This window comes from Biomphalaria glabrata, chromosome 9, assembly GCF_947242115.1.
Source record: "Biomphalaria glabrata chromosome 9, xgBioGlab47.1, whole genome shotgun sequence".
Classification (NCBI taxonomy): Eukaryota; Metazoa; Mollusca; class Gastropoda; family Planorbidae; genus Biomphalaria; species Biomphalaria glabrata.
The window spans coordinates 45749884-45768576 of NC_074719.1; the positions used below are offsets into that span (position 1 = coordinate 45749884).

At 39.4% G+C, this 18693-nt stretch overlaps 1 protein-coding gene across 1 annotated transcript in view; it reads right to left on the reverse strand.

The window, feature by feature from the left end:
* Positions 1 to 10246, reverse strand: part of LOC129928034 (amiloride-sensitive sodium channel subunit gamma-like) — a 24773-nt gene extending 14527 nt beyond the window's left edge. The window contains exons 1-4 of the mRNA XM_056039974.1: positions 10199 to 10246; positions 7534 to 7614; positions 5084 to 5175; positions 1 to 127 (exon numbers count right to left, since the gene is read on the reverse strand). The exon at positions 1 to 127 is cut by the window's left edge and continues 37 nt beyond it. Of these exons, the coding sequence (XP_055895949.1) occupies positions 1 to 127; positions 5084 to 5175; positions 7534 to 7577 (263 nt within the window). The 5' untranslated portion in view covers positions 7578 to 7614; positions 10199 to 10246. The remainder of the gene's footprint in view (positions 128 to 5083; positions 5176 to 7533; positions 7615 to 10198) is intronic.
* Between the last annotated feature and the right edge of the window lie 8447 nt (positions 10247 to 18693).

Genomic DNA, 18693 nt, shown 5'->3' on the forward strand with positions numbered 1-18693 from the left:
ATCTGAAAGCTATCATCATCAGTAAACGGATAGGTCTCAGTATTGTGTAGCACTATTTGAATTCCTTTAGAAGATGTCAATTCTGAAATGTACTCATCAGGCTCCAAGAAAAGACCAATGTCCACTCCTGTTAAAAAAAATCAATTTTCAATCCTTTACATTAACATAACCGTTAAATCATTTTTAAAAAAAAAGTATGCGGATCATACTTCATATCGAAAAGTGTCTTGACTAACACACTCGCTCTTACATAGGGTCCCTAAATGCCTTTTAGAATTGGATGGAACGTCGCTTGACCACTGGTTGATCACATTCGCCGCGACTTGCGTGCGTAATATTTACAACATAGGTCTTGGCCGAACTGGCGTGTACTGTCACTCGTCACGGTTGACCGCTCGTCCTGCGCTGGCCTGTGGCGATTTGCGTAGTCCAAAACACACATAGCACTACCCCCATCTGTCTCACCACCAGGTTTATAACACTGTCCCCTCCTTAGATGTGTCCATCCCGCACAGCATCCATCTCATGAAATGGGATGTGCAGTTTCATTGCTGCAGGTGGGGGTGGATGAAGCCATCCACGTCACATTCAGCAGATTGTCGCTTTCGTCTTCTCCTCCAGTTGACCTTTACCTGGTTGCACTGACGTCGTGGTCGCATCGCCGTCCACGATGAACTCAGCAAACGTCGCTTTCTTCTCCTCCAGTCGACATTCATCTTGTTACAATGACGTCGTGGTTGCATCGCCATGCACTTAGGACTCAGCAAACGTCGCTTTCTTCTGTCATTCACTACTGAGGCAGCCACTTAACATATAGGGAGGGATAGGATGTCAGGACCGGGATCACCAAGATCATTGGCCTATCACATTGTTTCATATGGCTTTCTCTAAGAGAAGGGCTTTGAGAATGGGTTTCAGGTCCACAGGAGGGGAAATAGTGTCACGCATCATCTTCAGCTTTGTCAGAAGGACATACTAGTGTGGCAGGTTGATAACATTCCACTTGCGAAGGTCTCTTTGGCATCAGGCTGCGCATCATGCTTTATTTGACTTCCTTGACCACCATCATGGCTTCCTTGACCACTGTCAAGAGCGGGGGTGTGTAAGATGTGAGATTGTGTGTGTGTTTGTTTATTTTATTGGTTGGTGTGTGAATTGTTTTATCACGGGATTTTCAAGGGGGGGATAATTAGGTTTTCTAGCGGTCAGTCTAGCAGTTGGAGAGCTGACCTGGTCTGAGTAGGGTGCTGGTGTTTTGTGTATTTCATAAGAGTGATGTAATTGTGTGCTTTATTAAGTATTAAAGTATTATCGATATTCGTGAATATAAGGAGTTAGAGTTGATGTATACTAAGTGTCCGTATTTGAGTTAAGCAAGTATTAACAAGTGTAATTGAGAATCATACCTTAGATCATAGAGCCATATGTATGTAGTAAAGCACTCACCCCGAGTTCCCTTACAACCACCATCATGGCTTCTCTCTCTAGTCTCGTCAGCAGACCAGTCGTCTGTCGAGTTCAGACCCCGTCGATGACTTTCAACTTGCAAGTGTCCTTTAACTGCTGCATCAGGTTTCGTTGTATTCTTCTGAACACCATCAGGACTTCTCTCTCTGGTCTGGGCAGCTGGATAAACATCTGTTGTGTGCAGACCTTTCCGATGGGTTCCTAGGAGTTTGCGTTCTCCCTCCGAAGCTCGACACGTAAAGTTCTTGCTTATCATCTGGATGCAGCCATCAGGATTTAAGTTCCTCTTATTGGCACTGGCAGATCGACAGATGTCTTTAATGTTCTCAGCTACAAGCTTGGTATAAGACACAACGTTGTCTTGATCTATCTGGACGACTGAAGTACTCATATCAGGTACATCTGCAGCAAAAGCGTTGGTTGAGCTATTGGCCTCTTCTGTCGTTTTTTTCACCTGTCTCTTTCTGCAAGCCACCCTCGATCACATTCTGAAAGCCAGCAACATCTGTTCTTGAAGGTGATCAATAGCTCTACTATATCGGGTTCTAACTCGAACAGGTAAGTGTCCGGATCTTCACCTTCTGAGGTTAGTTCTTCTCGGAGGCGTGCTTGCAAGGGTTCCTTGTTTCCGATTGCCTTCAGCCCTCGATCACGGAGTTCTCGCCTGAGTTCTTTCACTTCAAGCTCGAATAGCAGTTTCAGACGAGCCATAGTAGATCCGATACCACTTCTGACACCAGTTGTAACGTTCTTCACCATCCCAGGCTCTCTGCAAACTGCGCCACAAGACACAATTAACTTAAAGAACTTCACAACTCGGGGCTCGAAAGTAACAGTAACAGTTTAATTTCAAATACATTACAAATACTGTAAAGTTGGCAACAACATTAGTCTGACTGTCTGAAAACCTGTGCCTCTGCTCCGGACTGACTTCACACACCGTGCTGGTTCTGACGTCGCCTCGTACTGGTCACATTGCGAGGTAACGTGAAGTGTCTTGACTCTAACACACTCGCTCTTATATAGGGTCCATAGGCCTTCAAGAATTGGATGGAACGTCGCTGAGTTTGTGTTTCACACAAACTGTCTTTGTAACCTTGTTTAAAATTGATTCTTGTGTTGTCAGGTAAAAGAAATAATTGTGCGAAACTTCAGCTTGATCCGAGATTGGGTGTGGGAGAAATAACGTGTACAAACTTTTGGCCAGACAGACACACAGACAGACATAGTGGATTAATATAAGCTTTTTTAAAACGATCTTCTGGTGTATAGCAGATGATCGTATGCCTTGGAGAATATTTTTTTTTTAAAGAGCTTCAAACAAAAAGGTCTAACAGAGTTGCACCCAGGAAACGCTTTAGACTTAGACTATTTGAATCATTTTAATTCCAATGGGAAAAAAGAAGCACCAGAGCTAATGATTCTCAAAAGATTGTTGAAGAGCTCTGGTAACAACTAGTGGATTTACATTTGAGACCAAAGAAAGAAAACCAGTATAGAAAGGGATTTCTGTGAAGGGGAGGCCTGACTCTTTTTCAAGCCAACTCTGGCTTTGTTTGCGACACAGGTGGACAAATATGTGGGTCACGTATCCATAACAAATACTTTGCTTTCTCAAAAGATTTGGAGTTTAGACAAACCTTTATGTTACGGCGCAGCATAGTGCAAATGTGGAATGGTGCTAATTCGTGTTGAAAGAGGAAAATAGAAAAACGGGATGCCCATAAAAAAAATGGAGTAATTTAAAGTAATTTAGTATTGATATATTATTGTTAATCAAGTTTAAATTCTCCATGATCTACTATATATATGGGTCTGTTGGTTTATAACTAAGAGTCTCATCTGCTCGTAACAAGTGGCGCCCAGCGTAATGGTAAAACCTACGTATTCCTCTATACACAATTGATCTCCTGTCAACAGACAGTAGAGATATTAAAGTCTAGATTTAGAGACAGGATAGTATTCTACTATTGTTAATAGACAAAGGCGGACAAGGCTGGGGTAGCAGCGTTGAAGGAAGAAGGGAGGTTGTTGGATCTTGAAGGATCAGAACTAAGAAAATACGTTCAAGAAAGGTCGATGGAAAAGGAGAGATTAGCAATGGAAAGAGAAAAAGAAAAGGAGAGATTAGCAATGGAAAGAGAAAAAGAAAAGGAGAGATTAGCAATGGAAAGAGAAAAAGAAAAGGAGAGATTAGCAATGGAAAGAGAAAAAGAAAAGGAGAAATTAGCAATGGAAAGAGAAAAGAAAAAGGAGAGATTAGCAATGGAAAGAGAAAAAGAAAAATAGAGATTAGCAATGGAAAGAGAAAAAGAAAAGGAGAGATTAGCCATGGAAAGAGAAAAGAAAAAGGAGAGATTAGCAATGAAAAGAGAAAAAGAAAAGGAGAGATTAGCAATGGAAAGAGAAAGAGAAAAGGAGAGATTAGCAATGGAAAGAGAAAAGAAAAAGGAGAGATTAGCAATGGAAAGAGAAAAGAAAAAGGAGAGTTTAGCAATGGAAATAGAAAAAGAATAGGAGAAATTAGCAATGGAAAGAGAAAAGAAAAAGGAGAGATTAGCAATGGAAAGAGAAAAGAAAAAGGAGAGATTAGCAATGGAAAGAGAAAAGAAAAAGGAGATATTAGCAATGGAAAGAGAAAAAGAAAAAGGAGAGATTAGCAATGGAAAGAGAAAAGAAAAAGGAGATATTAGCAATGGAAAGAGAAAAAGAAAAAGGAGAGATTAGCAATAGAAATAGAAAAAGAATAGGAGAGATTAGCAATGGAAAGAGAAAAAGAAAAAGGAGAGATTAGCCATGGAAATAGAAAAAGAAAAGGAGAGATTAGCCATGGAAATAGAAAAAGAAAAGGAGAGATTAGCCATGGAAATAGAAAAAGAAAAGGAGAGATTAGCAATGGAAATAGAAAAAGAAAAGGAGAGATTAGCCATGGAAATAGAAAAAGAAAAGGAGAGATTAGCCATCGAAATAGAAAAAGAAAAGGAGAGATTAGCCATGGAAATAGAAAAAGAAAAGGAGAGATTAGCCATGGAAATAGAAAAAGAAAAGGAGAGATTAGCCATGGAAATAGAAAAAGAAAAGGAGAGATTAGCCATGGAGGAATTAAAAATATTTCTGTTAGAGAGGAAACACTTTTCAAAATCACACCCCAAAACAACTGAAAGGCTTCTGGGGTCAACCGTGAGGAAAGTTCAGGATCCGATGACCCTTAGGCAGCTTACAGCACAAAATGCTTCACATTGACAGGACCTGCGACGCCTCTGATCGAAAACTGACGGGCATCTTCCGTTCTTTTGGGCACATTGGCTGTGTCGAGAGGGGGGGGGGAATGGTGAGCGTATTACTGACCAGAGGTAATTACCCATACTTTTGTCACACGTCTATTAAATGACCCGAGGTCGCTTGCTCCTCGAGTGAAGGAAGCCAATATCTAATATTTTTAAAAATATCATTAGGCATGCATACAGGACCAAAGTTTTAAATTATGACAAATTCAAATAAACTTAAAGAATTTTTAGTATTCTACTTATGTTCCCAGCTAGTAAATCTTTAAAAAAAAAAATTTTCGTAACGGGGTAACACACACACACAAAAATGTAGAACATTAGACGAATACCGTCAAAAGATCCCTCAGCTCCTTGGAGGAAGTCTGTTGTATTCAGGGTAAAACAGTTTCCATAGTAAGATGACAAAAACGGCAAGAAATCACTGTAATAGAAAAATATATAGAGAGAGAGACTCTAGATATCTCTTTGTGATGCTATTAGGCTATTAATTTTTGTTTTTTTAAAAATGTTTTTGCGGCCCCCGACAGGGGAAAAGACGCTATTAGTTTTGTGTGAAATGTCAGTCCATCTGTCCGTCCGTCCGTCCGTCCCGTTTAGATCTCGTAAACTAGAAAAGATAGTGAAATTCCGACATCACAACGTTTTAGACCATTCGACGTTCTGATGCAACGGCTACTTTTTTCTTTGCTGAAAGCGAAAAATCTATTTTTTTTAAATCACTTATGCAAGCAGTTTTGTCATAAAAATACACCACTTTTACAACTACTAACTATTAAACACTAAAACACTTGAGCCTCTTTATTAACACATTCATGCAATCAGTTTGTAGAATTTTTGTCAAACATTTTTGTTTTTATATTTGTAGTGTTTAATTATGTAAGTACTATAATTACACACAAACAAATGTTTACTAATTTTAAAGAGAAAAAAATCTATTTAGTATGCATTATAAGCTAGACATAATTTAAAACGAATAGTAATCTTGTGAACTGCATTTTTCTGTTCCCCATTTTTTTTTTTTTTTTTTTAAACAAAACGAAAATGTTTTGTTTCCTTGAGGATTCGAATAAGAGATTGAGCCTTTTCAAAACAATAAGATCAATTATAAGACATCAGTTAGGCCAGGGGATGCGCGGTGGTTGAGCGGTGAAGCGCTTGGCTTTCGAACCGGGGGTCCGGGGTTCGAATCCTGGTGATGACTGGGATTTTTAACTTCGGAATCTTTGGGCGCGTCTGAGTCCACCCAGCTCTAATGGATACCTGACATTAGTTGGGGAAAAGTAAAGGCGGTTGGTCGTTGTGCTGGCTACATGACACCCTTGTTAACTGTAGGCCACAGAAACAGATGAACTTTACATCATCTGTCCTATAGACCACAAGGTCTGAAAGGAGAACTAGTTAGGCCAGGTTCACATCTAACTTTACATTCACTTGCACCTATCCTTTGATCTGCTGGACCGTTGGGGCACTACACAAGATTTGTTAACCTTCTTTCTCCATTCTTATCTGTCATTTGTCATTTGTCTTTGATATAATTTCATTCGGATGTTCTTTCTGAAAATATTGAAGCCTGCCTGGGTGGAGCACTTCGGGGGCCGATTTTGAGTTTGTGTTTCCACACAAACTGTCTTTGTAACCTCGTTTTTCTTTTTTTTTTTTGAGTAGCGTCTGTAATATATAAGATTAGATTTGACGGGCAGATAGCATCACGTCGCGGGCCGAATGTGGCCAGCGGGCGGTATTTTAGGCATCACTGTTGTACCTTGCTTGCCTTAAGGGACAGATGATGATGACTAAAGGTGCTAGATGCTAGGAGGTCTAGAATTCAATAGCTGAATAAGTGTTTGGTGACTAGTGGGAGGTGTCGATCAATTGGAAGGTGCTAAAACAAAGTGCCCAAAATTATTAAATCGGGAGTGTGTGTGTGTGTGTGAATGTTGGGTGGGTTTGGGTGTGTGGTCGAAAAGCAGCACAGAGTATTAAATATTTCGATATTGAATTGAGAAGCCGATGAAAATTAAAAGACTGTACATAGGACTAACTTTTTGTTGTAGCTGGAAGTTTGAAAGGGGGGGGGGGAGGGAGCGTATACGTGATACTAGAGTTTAGGTTTAGGGTTAGGGTTAGGGCTAGAGTTTAGGGCTAGAGTTTACAGGCCAAAATAATATTTTTTTTTTTTGGGGGGGGGGGGGCATTATTAAGCGTGTCGCTCCAAATCAAATAAAAAATCTATCTCAGAGAAATTTCAATACGGAGAGTGAAAACCAAAAGGGGAGGGGGGGGGTGTGAAGAGAGAGAGAGAGAGAGAAGAAAACAGGGCGAGTCATTTTATTTCATTGTTATAGAGACAATAGTTCACGGGCTTACAAGTGCGTTGGGGGGGGGTAAAAAACTAAAAAACAAAAAAGGAAAGGCCAGTTTCGACCATAAGAAACATTATAAGCCTGGGAACAAATAAACAGCGGTGGGTAAAATGTTTGTTTTGTAAAATGTTTCACATGTTTCGGATGTTCCTTCAGAGTTGAAGATAGTTTACTTCCTAGTCCAAACCTCCCACAGGACGACGGGGGATGGGAGCGGGCAGGGTTTGAACCCTCGACCGTCGATAAATCCGAACGACAGTCCAGCGCGCAAACCGCACGACCAGGCAGCCATCCTAGTTACTTATATAGTATAATACAGCTAACAGATATTTCAACATCGTATGTGATGGTCGAAAAAAAACAAATACGCTTTAACCATATTTCTTTCAATATTAAGTAGAAAAAGAACTACAAACCTTTTATTGCACGGCCGTCCATTTATAAAGCACCACAAAAGCATGTTCTCTAACTTATGTCCAGCTAAACCTCGTGTCTTCCTTATAAAGAAAGAAAACAAGTTTCTACCACTTTTTATCTAGCCTTCCCACCAATATTTAAAAAAAAATGCCAAATAATATACTATAAACGAATATTTAGGTTAAGCATTTACTTTAAATCTATATATATAGTTCGTCCATCGTGGTTCGATGATGACCACTTTGTCATCCAGGGGGCTGAGGGCTTTGCACTGGGGTTTTATGCCTCCTCATGTGGCTGGTGAGACCTATGTGATCCCGGAATGTTCGGCCGCACACTGGGCAGGTTATTCCAGCTGGAGCTAGTGACGTTTGTCTTGCTTTTCTTTTGTGGCGTTTTTCTTCTGCCAGCGTTGTTCTTTTTTCCTCAGCAATTGGTGCACCAGTTTAAATCTAAATGTGTCATTGCACAATGTTAGGCTAAACTCTCTATGTATATGGATGATAGTAGCCTTAGTCTAATCATAGTTTAAGGCGTAAAGAGCCTCTTAATAACTTTCTAGAATAGTCGTAGAACATGGCCAGCCTTAGGCAAAGGCAAAATAGACCACAGCTTAGGACCTACAATTGGTGAGGGCCTTACATGTCCTCTAAACAATTTTTTAAAGCGAAGAAATAGATAAACTTGTGGTCAGTGTTATTGTTGGAGTATACAAGGTTTTAAATAAATAGCGTTTTTGTCGATGTTAATTTATTTTATTTTGGAAAAGGGGGGGGGGCGACCAAATTCACTTCGCCTTACCATAGGGCTTCCAGATATCTTAGGCCAGCCCTGCGTATGACGACTACGAATCATCTCGTAGAAATAAGACGAAAGCCTGGAAATTTGCTATGATTGGAATGAGGTCACCCTCACACAAGTCCCCCTCTCCTCGCAGCAGATTTGTCCATAAGAGCGGCAAATTTGGGATTATCGGAGTTGGGTCACTGGAGGTGCACCGAGGTTCTGCCAAGGAGTTGCACCGAAGTTCTGCCAAGGAGTTGCACCGGGCTCTGCCAAGGAGTTGCACCGGGATCTGCCAAGGAGTTGCACCGGGCTCTGCTAAGGAGTTGCACTAAAGCTCTGCCAAGGAGTTGCACTGAGGCTCTGCCAAGGAGTTGCACTGAGGCTCTGCTAAGGAGTTGCACTGAGGCTCTGCCAAGGGGTTGCACTGAGGCTCTGCCAAGGAGTTGCACTAAAGCTCTGCCAAGGAGTTGCACTGAGGCTCTGCCAAGGAGTTGCACTGAGGCTCTGCCAAGGAGTTGCACTAAAGCTCTGCCAAGGAGTTGCACTGAGGCTCTGCCAAGGAGTTGCACTGAGGCTCTGCCAAGGAGTTGCACTGAGGCTCTGCCAAGGAGTTGCACTGAGGCTCTGCCAAGGAGTTGCACTGAGGTTCTGCCAAGGAGTTGCACCGGGCTCTGCCAAGGAGTTGCACCGGGCTCTGCTAAGGAGTTGCACTAAAGCTCTGCCAAGGAGTTGCACTGAGGCTCTGCCAAGGAGTTGCACTGAGGCTCTGCCAAGGAGTTGCACTGAGGCTCTGCCAAGGAGTTGCACTGAGGCTCTGCCAAGGAGTTGCACTGAGGCTCTGCCAAGGAGTTGCACTGAGGCTCTGCTAAGGAGTTGCACTGAAGCTCTGCCAAGGAGTTGCACTGAGGCTCTGCCAAGGAGTTGCACTAAAGCTCTGCCAAGGAGTTGCACTGAGGCTCTGCCAAGGAGTTGCACTGAGGCTCTGCCAAGGAGTTGCATTGAGGCTCTGCCAAGGAGTTGCACTAAAGCTCTGCCAAGGAGTTGCACTGAGGCTCTGCCAAGGAGTTGCACTGAGGCTCTGCCAAGGAGTTGCACTAAAGCTCTGCCAAGGAGTTGCACTGAGGCTCTGCCAAGGAGTTGCACTGAGGCTCTGCCAAGGAGTTGCACTAAAGCTCTGCCAAGGAGTTGCACTGAGGCTCTGCCAAGGAGTTGCACTGAGGCTCTGCCAAGGAGTTGCACCGGGCTCTGCTAAGGAGTTGCACTGAGGCTCTGCCAAGGAGTTGCACTAAAGCTCTGCCAAGGAGTTGCACTGAGGCTCTGCCAGGGAGTTGCATCGAGGTTCTGCTAAGGAGTTGCACTAGGGCTCCGCTAGGGAGTTGCACTGAGGCTCTGCTAAGGAGTTGCATCGAGGTTCTGCCAAGGAGTTGCACTCGGGCTCCGCTAGGGAGTTGCGCTGTGTGCTGTAAGCTCCTGATTGTTTACTCAAGGTTAACTCCCGAAGCTGTTTCCGATGTTTGGACATAGGTGCTAGACAGCAGATGTTTGGATTCGGGCCTTTCCTTCTTGCTTGCTAGTCAGAAAAGGCAAACTTGACCTTCCTCTCCAACGTTTTATAAAAAAAAAATCCAAATGAATGGGGTTTGTTTTACATTGAATATTAATTATTACGCAAGATTGCATGGGCTCCCAAAGAGGTCAAGCCCCCCCCCCCAAATGATGAAAATTTCCTAGCTACGCCCCTGAACGCTTCTAAGGTTTTTACTAAGTTAAACTATTTTAAGACAATAAAATCTGTATGAAGATCGAATGTAAACGTGTTGGACAAATTAAATAAACGCAAAGTGAGGGAACAAACAGAAGATTAAAACATTACATTACTTGTCAAGTTCGGCCAGTATTTTCAGAAGTTCTTGATGTATACCACTTGCATTACTCTGTTATAATATATATATATATATATATATTAAGATAATATCATTTAATGGACATATAATATGGAGATAGACCTGTTTCGAATGTTCCTTCAGAATTGAATATAGTCTTCTTCCTAGTTCAAACTCCCGCAGGATGACGAGGTAGAACAGCAGGGAGGGTGTGAACCCGGAGACCATTGAGACGCTGAACGACTGTCCACCGCTACCAGGCAGTAACAAGAGAATAAAGCTATTACGGGTACCTCAGTTCTACTTCCTAAATACTAGGTTTCAAAATGTGTTGAACATTCCTTTCTTCACATACATATATATGTTTCTAATATGTGAAGAAGAAAGTAAGGCGTATGTATGTCCCGCATAGAAATAAAAACCGTTTGACCAATCTTGATGAAACTCGGCATAAATGTTCCTATATATATATACTTGTAGCAAAATATGTAAGTCACAGATGGGGCTGTGTAGCCAAGGGAAATACTGCATTCCTCAAGTCTTCTTATTATTTTTTTTACGATTTCTTGCAGTCAGTCGCTATCGTTTTCAAAGACCGTCACTCAGATAAAGCCAACTTAAACAGTGGCTATGAGTCTCTACTAGTCTCCCCCGAATCCACAAGAGGTGACTCTGTTTTCTTTCAATGTTAAACCAGGAAAATTGAGAGCCGCCAGATTAGCGTGGCGGATGGCACAGACAAACGAGCCTCTTTAAATGTAAAATAGTAATGTCTTCATGTTGCTTACTTCATCTCTCGCTCCACACAAACGACACATCTGAAGTGGGGAACCTCCTGTTCATTGTTATGGAAACTAATATAATTAACTTTATAAATAAAATACAATTAATAATTACAATAATAATAATAATAATAATAATAATATAGGGACAACATCAACAAGGCTGCTTCCTTAACATGGCTCAAAGCAGGTCATCTCTACCCTGAAACAGAAGGCTTTGTTACAGCAATACAGGACAGAGTAATCAGGACAAAAAATTACGAGAAGCATATCCTGAAACTCAATGTTGTCGACAAATGCCGAAAATGTGGGCGAGTCGATTGAACACATAATGGCAGGATGTCCAGCCCTATCAGAATCAGCCTACCTAGGTCGCCATAACCAAGTTGCAAAGTTAATACACCAACACCTGGCTTTGACGTACAAATTGATCGGTAAGGACACTCCTCCTTATTATAAATACTCTCCACAAACGGTTCTCGAGTCTACTGAACATCTGCTGTACTGGGATAGGCCTATTCTGACCGACAAAACGGTAGATTTCAATCGTCCGGATCTTCTGTTCGTTGATAAAAAAAGAAAAAAACGCTACCATTATCGACATCGCCGTACCACTGTCTCATAATTTAAGAAAAACTGAGATAGAAAAACAAAGAAAATTTGGGAACCTAGGCTTGGAGATAAAGCTATCTATCTATCTATCTATCTATCTGTCTGTGTCTATCTATCTATCTATCTATCTATCTATCTATCTATATATATATATATATATATATATATATATATATATATATATATATATATATCTCCATCTATCTACCTTTCTATCTATCTGTCTGTCTGTCTGACTGTCTGTCTATCTATCTATCTTTAAATATAAAGTTGCACTCGCAATAAAATCCACAAGAGGTTCTCGAGTCTACTGAACATCTGCTGTACTGGGATAGGCCTATTCTGACCGACAAAACGGTAGATTTCAATCGCCCGGACCTGCTGTTCATCGATAAAAAAAGAAAAAACCGCTACCATTATCGATATCGCCGTACCACTGTCTCATAATTTAAGAAAAACTGAGATAGAAAAACAAAGAAAATATGAGAACCTAGGCTTGGAGATTAAGCGTCTATGGAAATTGTCCAAAATAACAATATACCCCATTGTTATATCAACCGAGGGGATAATAACAACTGACTTCACAGACACCTTCAAGGCCCTTAACATTCCTAGGAACATCCTCGTTGCCTTTCAGAGGGCGGTACTGCTGCAGACCTGCCACATCACCAGAAAATTCCTCAGTGGAAACTGTTAAAGGGAGACTACAATGAATTTTATTTCTCTTTAACGAAGCTCGACCCTGACAGTGCCAGACAATGAATACTCGTTTGTTTCTAATATAATAATAATAATTAAAATAAATAAATATAATAATAATTGAAATGGATATAACAATTATAATTATTATACTAAATATAAAAATATTAATACTTTTTAAAAAAATAATAACAATAATGATGATCTTTATTATTCATGAAGAAAAGTGCTCTGTACGTTACACCAAACAGAATACCATAACGATAGAAAACTGAAATATACATGCACACGTAATGCATTTAGACATCAATAACTCTGATTAGTCCAGCTAATCAGTCACCCATGAATGGTCATCCATGTAGGCACATAGCGTCAGACTGTATACACACTTTTAAAAAAAAAATCAGAAGTTTAAGTCGGTCTGCATAGAGCATTCAAAGCTTATTGCACATGGTATATTATATATATATATATATTATTTGCTTTCACACTTACGTAGAGAAACAATTCGTGGATTGTGGAATTGCTTCGTTGACGTACTTAGTCCCAGGCGAGCGATTGTTGAGTTTCTTTGGCGATATTATATCGCTTCAATTTTTGCTTCGCAGAGTTCCTTCAATTCATCTTCTATAGATGAATGTTATCTTTTGACAGTTACTGCTCTAAAATGTTTATATTGCGTCATTGTTTTTTGTGGATGTTTTTGTGAGAAAGTACTTAGAAGGATGTGACGTAATAAAAATGAGATTCTTTAAAGTCTACTGATATCAACACAAAGTCTCTGTTTAATAATTGTTATTATTAATGTCTATAGTATTTTATTTATTTCTCTATGACAGCAAAAAAGTTACCACTATCAAGGACAGAAACTTCTAGCTTCTGGCTAGATTTGCCTCTGGCCTATGCTGCAATACTTTTGGCCTCTGTTCTTAATTTAAATTTGCCTCTTCTGTTATTTGATTCTTCTCTCGCCTCTGACCGCTGCATTGCCCCTGGATTTCATTTCTCACTGGTGGATAGCTGCCTGGTCGTGCGGTACGCGAGTAGGACTGTGCTTCGGTCGTCTCTATGGTCCGCTGCCATCACCCGTCGTCCTGCGGAAATTTTGAACTAAGAAGTCGATTATCTGAAGGAACATCCGAAACATTTTAAACGAAAATTGAATTGTTAGCGTAAAGTCGAAAGTCAAGCACTGAATACTTATAGCATGAATATGGCTAGATAGCTAGATAAGGTGGTCTAACTGTGGCATTGTCATTTAGCAAACGCCCTGCGTACTCTTCTTCTATGAATGGTGACATCTAGATGAACCGTGTGCTTGGATTTCTTCCTACACTAGTTACAAGTGATACTGTCTTGTGCTTTCTTTCTTTCACCCACTTTTCAGACACAGTAACTCAATAAAGAAACTATAACTCATTGTTATGCTATTAACAGCAGCTAAATTGAACTAAAACTACAAGCCTTTATAATGCTATACTCGTGGATAGGAGTTCCATTGCACCATGACTAGTAGATATAAATAACCAGGGGCGGACTGAATGTCAAAATCGGCCCAGGCATTTCTATACAGTACAGTACATAAATTGTATATTATACGATGGGCCTTCAATTATAGGCCTATCTGTTCTCAAAATCATAATGTTATTTTTTATAATGTATCGATAACTGTATGCATGTTCTATATCTTTATAAGAAATATAGGCCTTATGTTGCTTTTTAATAGATATGTTTATAGGCCCTAAGAGGATGAAGCCTACTTATAGCACTGTCTATGGATGTAGTCTATTACATTATTTTTTTTAAATGTGTTACATTAAATTAGTATTACACTATTGTCTGTAAAAGATGTTTTTAATATGAAGCTCATTCGACGCTTATATATATATATGAGAATATTATAAAACCTTTAACAATATAATACGTGCCATAGTGGCATTCATAAGGCCCTTTAGGCCTATTTGAGTACCGGCCCACCGGGCATTCGCCCAAATGCCCATATAGCCAGTCCGCCCCTGCAAATAACCCGCGCTGGAAGAGCGTTAATCCGTGACGAGTGGCGACGTTATGAGACACTTAGCATCTTCTACCTATATATTTAATTTCTTCGTGGCCCAACCATGCGGTACAACACCAAAAGTCATGGAAAGTTAACTCTTTTTATTTCTGCAAGTCGACTAGAGTTACCCCACTTTAATCTTTTGCGGAGCTAGGGTGGGGGAGGAGGGGGGAGAATTTAAAGACCCCCCCCCCCCTAGGCACCCTATTACCCCTCACTGTCATACAATCTTACTTTCCACGTAGTTATATGAGTCAGTGATACTGTTGCGTCTATTCCACACAGAGTAGTAACTCTTTCCTTGCGGGGTTACTCTCAATTTGAAGGAGTAACTTCCATAGCGCTGACTAGTGCCGTGTTACTCTCAGGAAGTAACTTGATATATAGGCTAGTTTATTTCATCATCCCTATCATTTAAGAAGAAACCTGATAAGTGCACTGAAACCAAAGGAGACCATGAACGTGTCGAAGAAAAGTCTCACTATTCAGATGTTTCATACAAAGATACAGCAGTCGAAAAAGTGAAAAAAGTCTCTTGATGAGAGAAGAGAAGACTCATTATTTGTCACCATAAATTCAAAATGAGTTTATTAACTTGATGGGCAATAAAGCTAGGGAATCAATTGTTGGAAAAGTCAAGCAAGTTTGTTACTTTTCTCTATTAATTCCACCTCAGATGTTTCTCATCAAGAACATGTATCCTTAATAGTTCCTTACTTGGATTTCGAAATAAAAGAGTCATTCATTGGTTACTTTAAAATTTTGAGACCTGATGGACAACATTTTGAAGAACTTGTTCTGAAAACTCTTAAAGACATTGGACTGTGCAGAGCCACAATGAGTGGCCGTCTGTCTGGCTTGCATAAATCCAAAAGCAAAATTGTAATCACTCTCTGAACCTGGCAGCTTTTCATCTGCTGAGATAGATCTATCACGTCGCCTTTTTGTACTGTACATGAATTGTTCAACCTTTCTTTCCAATTCACCCCAGAGATGGGCCAAACTGAAAGAAGCTGGAGCCTGGAGTTTAAAAAAGGACAGTAATACAAGGTGGCCTGCAACAGAAGAAGCTACGTTGGCAGTTTCCTTGCATCTCGATAAAATCATCAAGCCGTTGGAGAAACTTTCTGAATCAACAACTGAAAGAATGGACACTAGAAGCAGTGCACATAATCTTCTTCATGCAGTTGAAAATTATGTATTTTTTGCTTATCTGGAATTCTGGCCAAATCTCCTGCGCCCAATCAATATAGTTCAGAAGAAACTAGAAACATTTGGACTGCCCATACAGGAAGCTGGTAAAGAAATTAAAATTAAAACCCTTTCATGCTTTCTGCAGAATGATGAGAAACTGACAAAACTGATCACCCAATCCATCGAGAAATCAAAATAACCAGAAGAAAGAAAAGACTTGATGGGGAGTTGAGTTCTGATGTAGGACTGTCAATAGAACTGCAATTCAAACGTGTTGCGACAGAAGTGCTGGACAGAAGTCATATGAAGATGAAGGATAGATTCCAAAGGCTGGAAAACCATGTGGGCACCTTTGGGTTTCTTCTTGAACCAAGACACCTCTTGGAGTCTATGGATGATGACACGCTGATCAAAACTGTTACTTTTTCCTGTTGGCATGATGAAATACAGGCAAATCGCTTCTTAAATGCCTTTGATGCACGAGCACTTTTCATCAACAAACCTGTGCCACAATCATCAATTGACATATTGAGGAAGCTGGCTTCATATGGTAATAATGTGTGCTCAAACCTTGCAATACTGCGAACTCAGGCCACTTCTTTTGTCATGTGAGAGCTCATTCTCAAAGCTCAAGTTCATCAAAAAAAAATCTCAGGAGCACAATGACGCAAGAAAGGCATATCATGGCTTTAATGTCAGTGAAGTCACAAATATTAGACAGTATCGATGTAGATGATGTTATAGATGTCTTTGCTGCACAGAAAGCATGGCGTGAAGCGATATTGATTGAGATTTGTCAATTGTGCATTATTTCGCCAATAAAGAACGGTATTATTCATTAAGAGATTCTTAATGATTATTTCTATTTCTTGATAATGTTACTGCTACACTGTACCAATTAGAATGTGGGCTTATATATTTATTAAGTACATTATCTTATGTCATGATGTCGAATGTCAAAATGCAAGGGGCCCCCAAAGAGGTCAACTCCCCTCGCCCCCAAATTCCTAGCTACGCCTCTGGTAAGATTGGCCTTTTCTATATTGAATGACACCCCAAAATGACAATTTTGTCTATATTTCAGGAGATGTTTATGAGTTTTAAAAAGAGATTTCAATGACTTTTTCGTAATATTTTGCAATTTCATGAGATTTCCAAGAGCTCCTGGCAAATCAGGAGAAAATTTTGTTATAAGTTATAAAATAGTTTAATTTGATGATTTACACCTAGAATTAGTACGGGTCGACTAGTTGAATTTTTTTTTTTGTCTTACAGTACATGAGGGATAGACTTAATCGTTTTGACTGGAGAGGAATCCGTCATCAAATCGTAATACATGTAGTTGCCTAATCTTTGTTCAACATTGTATTATCAGGCGATAGAAAAATAGAAGAAAGATAAGATAATATAAGATCTATACGAGAAACCAAACTGGAAACGAAGTCATTGGCAAGATGAACCCAAATATAAACGGGGTGGGGAATGATGTATGCGAGTCTATCTTTCATCCTCGTCAGTTGCAATGAATGTGGTACCACACTAGGCTTTATTTTGACGTTCGTCTTTTTCTCGTGACCATTTTTAAAGTTTGCCTCAAACGATACAAGAGATAAGGTCGTGAAATGAAAGTGAATGAAATATTTAAAAAGGAATGGATTACCTGGTTAGGAATGAGGCTAGCGGCAAGCAGGTTGCCCATATTGTATGAATCAGCTTCTATCTCTACACTATAGATTAAATTTGATATTATATCTATCTATCTATCTATCTATCTATCTATCTATCTATCTATCTATCTATCTATCTATCTATCTATCTATCTATCTATCTATCTATCTATTTATCTATTTATCTATCTATCTATCTATCTATATCTATCTATCTATCTATCTATCTATCTATCTATCTATCTATCTATCTATATATATATATATATATATATATATATATATATATATATATATCTATCTATCTATCTATCTATCTATCTATATATATATAAAATGAAAAATTAGAAATTTACCTGTTTGTCCAACCAGGTGTATAAGGTAATTGTTTTATTAAATTGTCCTGGTGTAGATTCTCTACTAATTGAACAAGCGAAGGAGAAGTGTCATTGAGCTGGAAGAAGGGAAAAAAAAGAAAGAGAGAACATATTAAAAAATTCAGCTCAATTCCTTCTTTACGAAGCTGATAGTGGTCTGTATTACTTGTAAGGCTTCATTATTGCAATGCATCTATCCACTGAGTTTTACACTATACCGTGCAAATATTTACTTCAGTTCATTATTTATATAGAAAACGGTTAGCGGAATGTTCATTTACATATATGTCCAAAGCTTATAACAACTCTGTCTGTCTGTCTGTCTGTCTGTCTGTCCCATACCCGTTTCTCAGATCGAGTTGAAACTGTATCGGCACTTGCCGTTCCTTTGGAAACATCAGCTGCATGAAGAGAGAGAGAGAGGGGGGGGGGGGAGAACTGCTGTGTGGGCGAGATCACTCCCACCATAGCTAATGTCTGGCATTCATCTTATTTCCATGAAACGATCCTTAATCGTTTTGTAATTTAAGAAGGCCATATATTGATAATTAATTATTTTGTTTAGTATTGAATATGGGAACAACTTCTACATTATTGAGAGATAATTTTTTTATATATGCAGAGCTCCTACCCTTCGATAAGCTTTTTTTTTTTTTTTAAAAAAAAGGATTTTTAGCTGCCCCCGAAAGGGAAATAGACGTTATTAGTTTTGTGTGGTCTATCTGTCTGTCCGTCCGTCTGTCCCGTTTAGATCTCGTAAAATGGAAAAGATTTAGAAAATCCAACATCATGATATTTTAGACCATTCAATGATGCAATGGCTACTTTTTTCTTTTCTAAAAGCGAAAATTTTAATTTTTAAAATTAACTATGCAAGACGTTATTTTTTAAAAAAATACACACTTTTTATAACTATTCACTATTAATAGTAAAAGGCACGGGAAGCTATTAAGTAAGGGAGAAAACTTCTTACAATAATTTAAACACATTTATGCTAACAGTTTTAATTTTATTTGTCAAATTATTTTTTTTTTTTTACAAATGTATTGCTAAGTTAAGTAAGTTCTGTCATAATAATTACTTCATTTACAAAAAAAAAA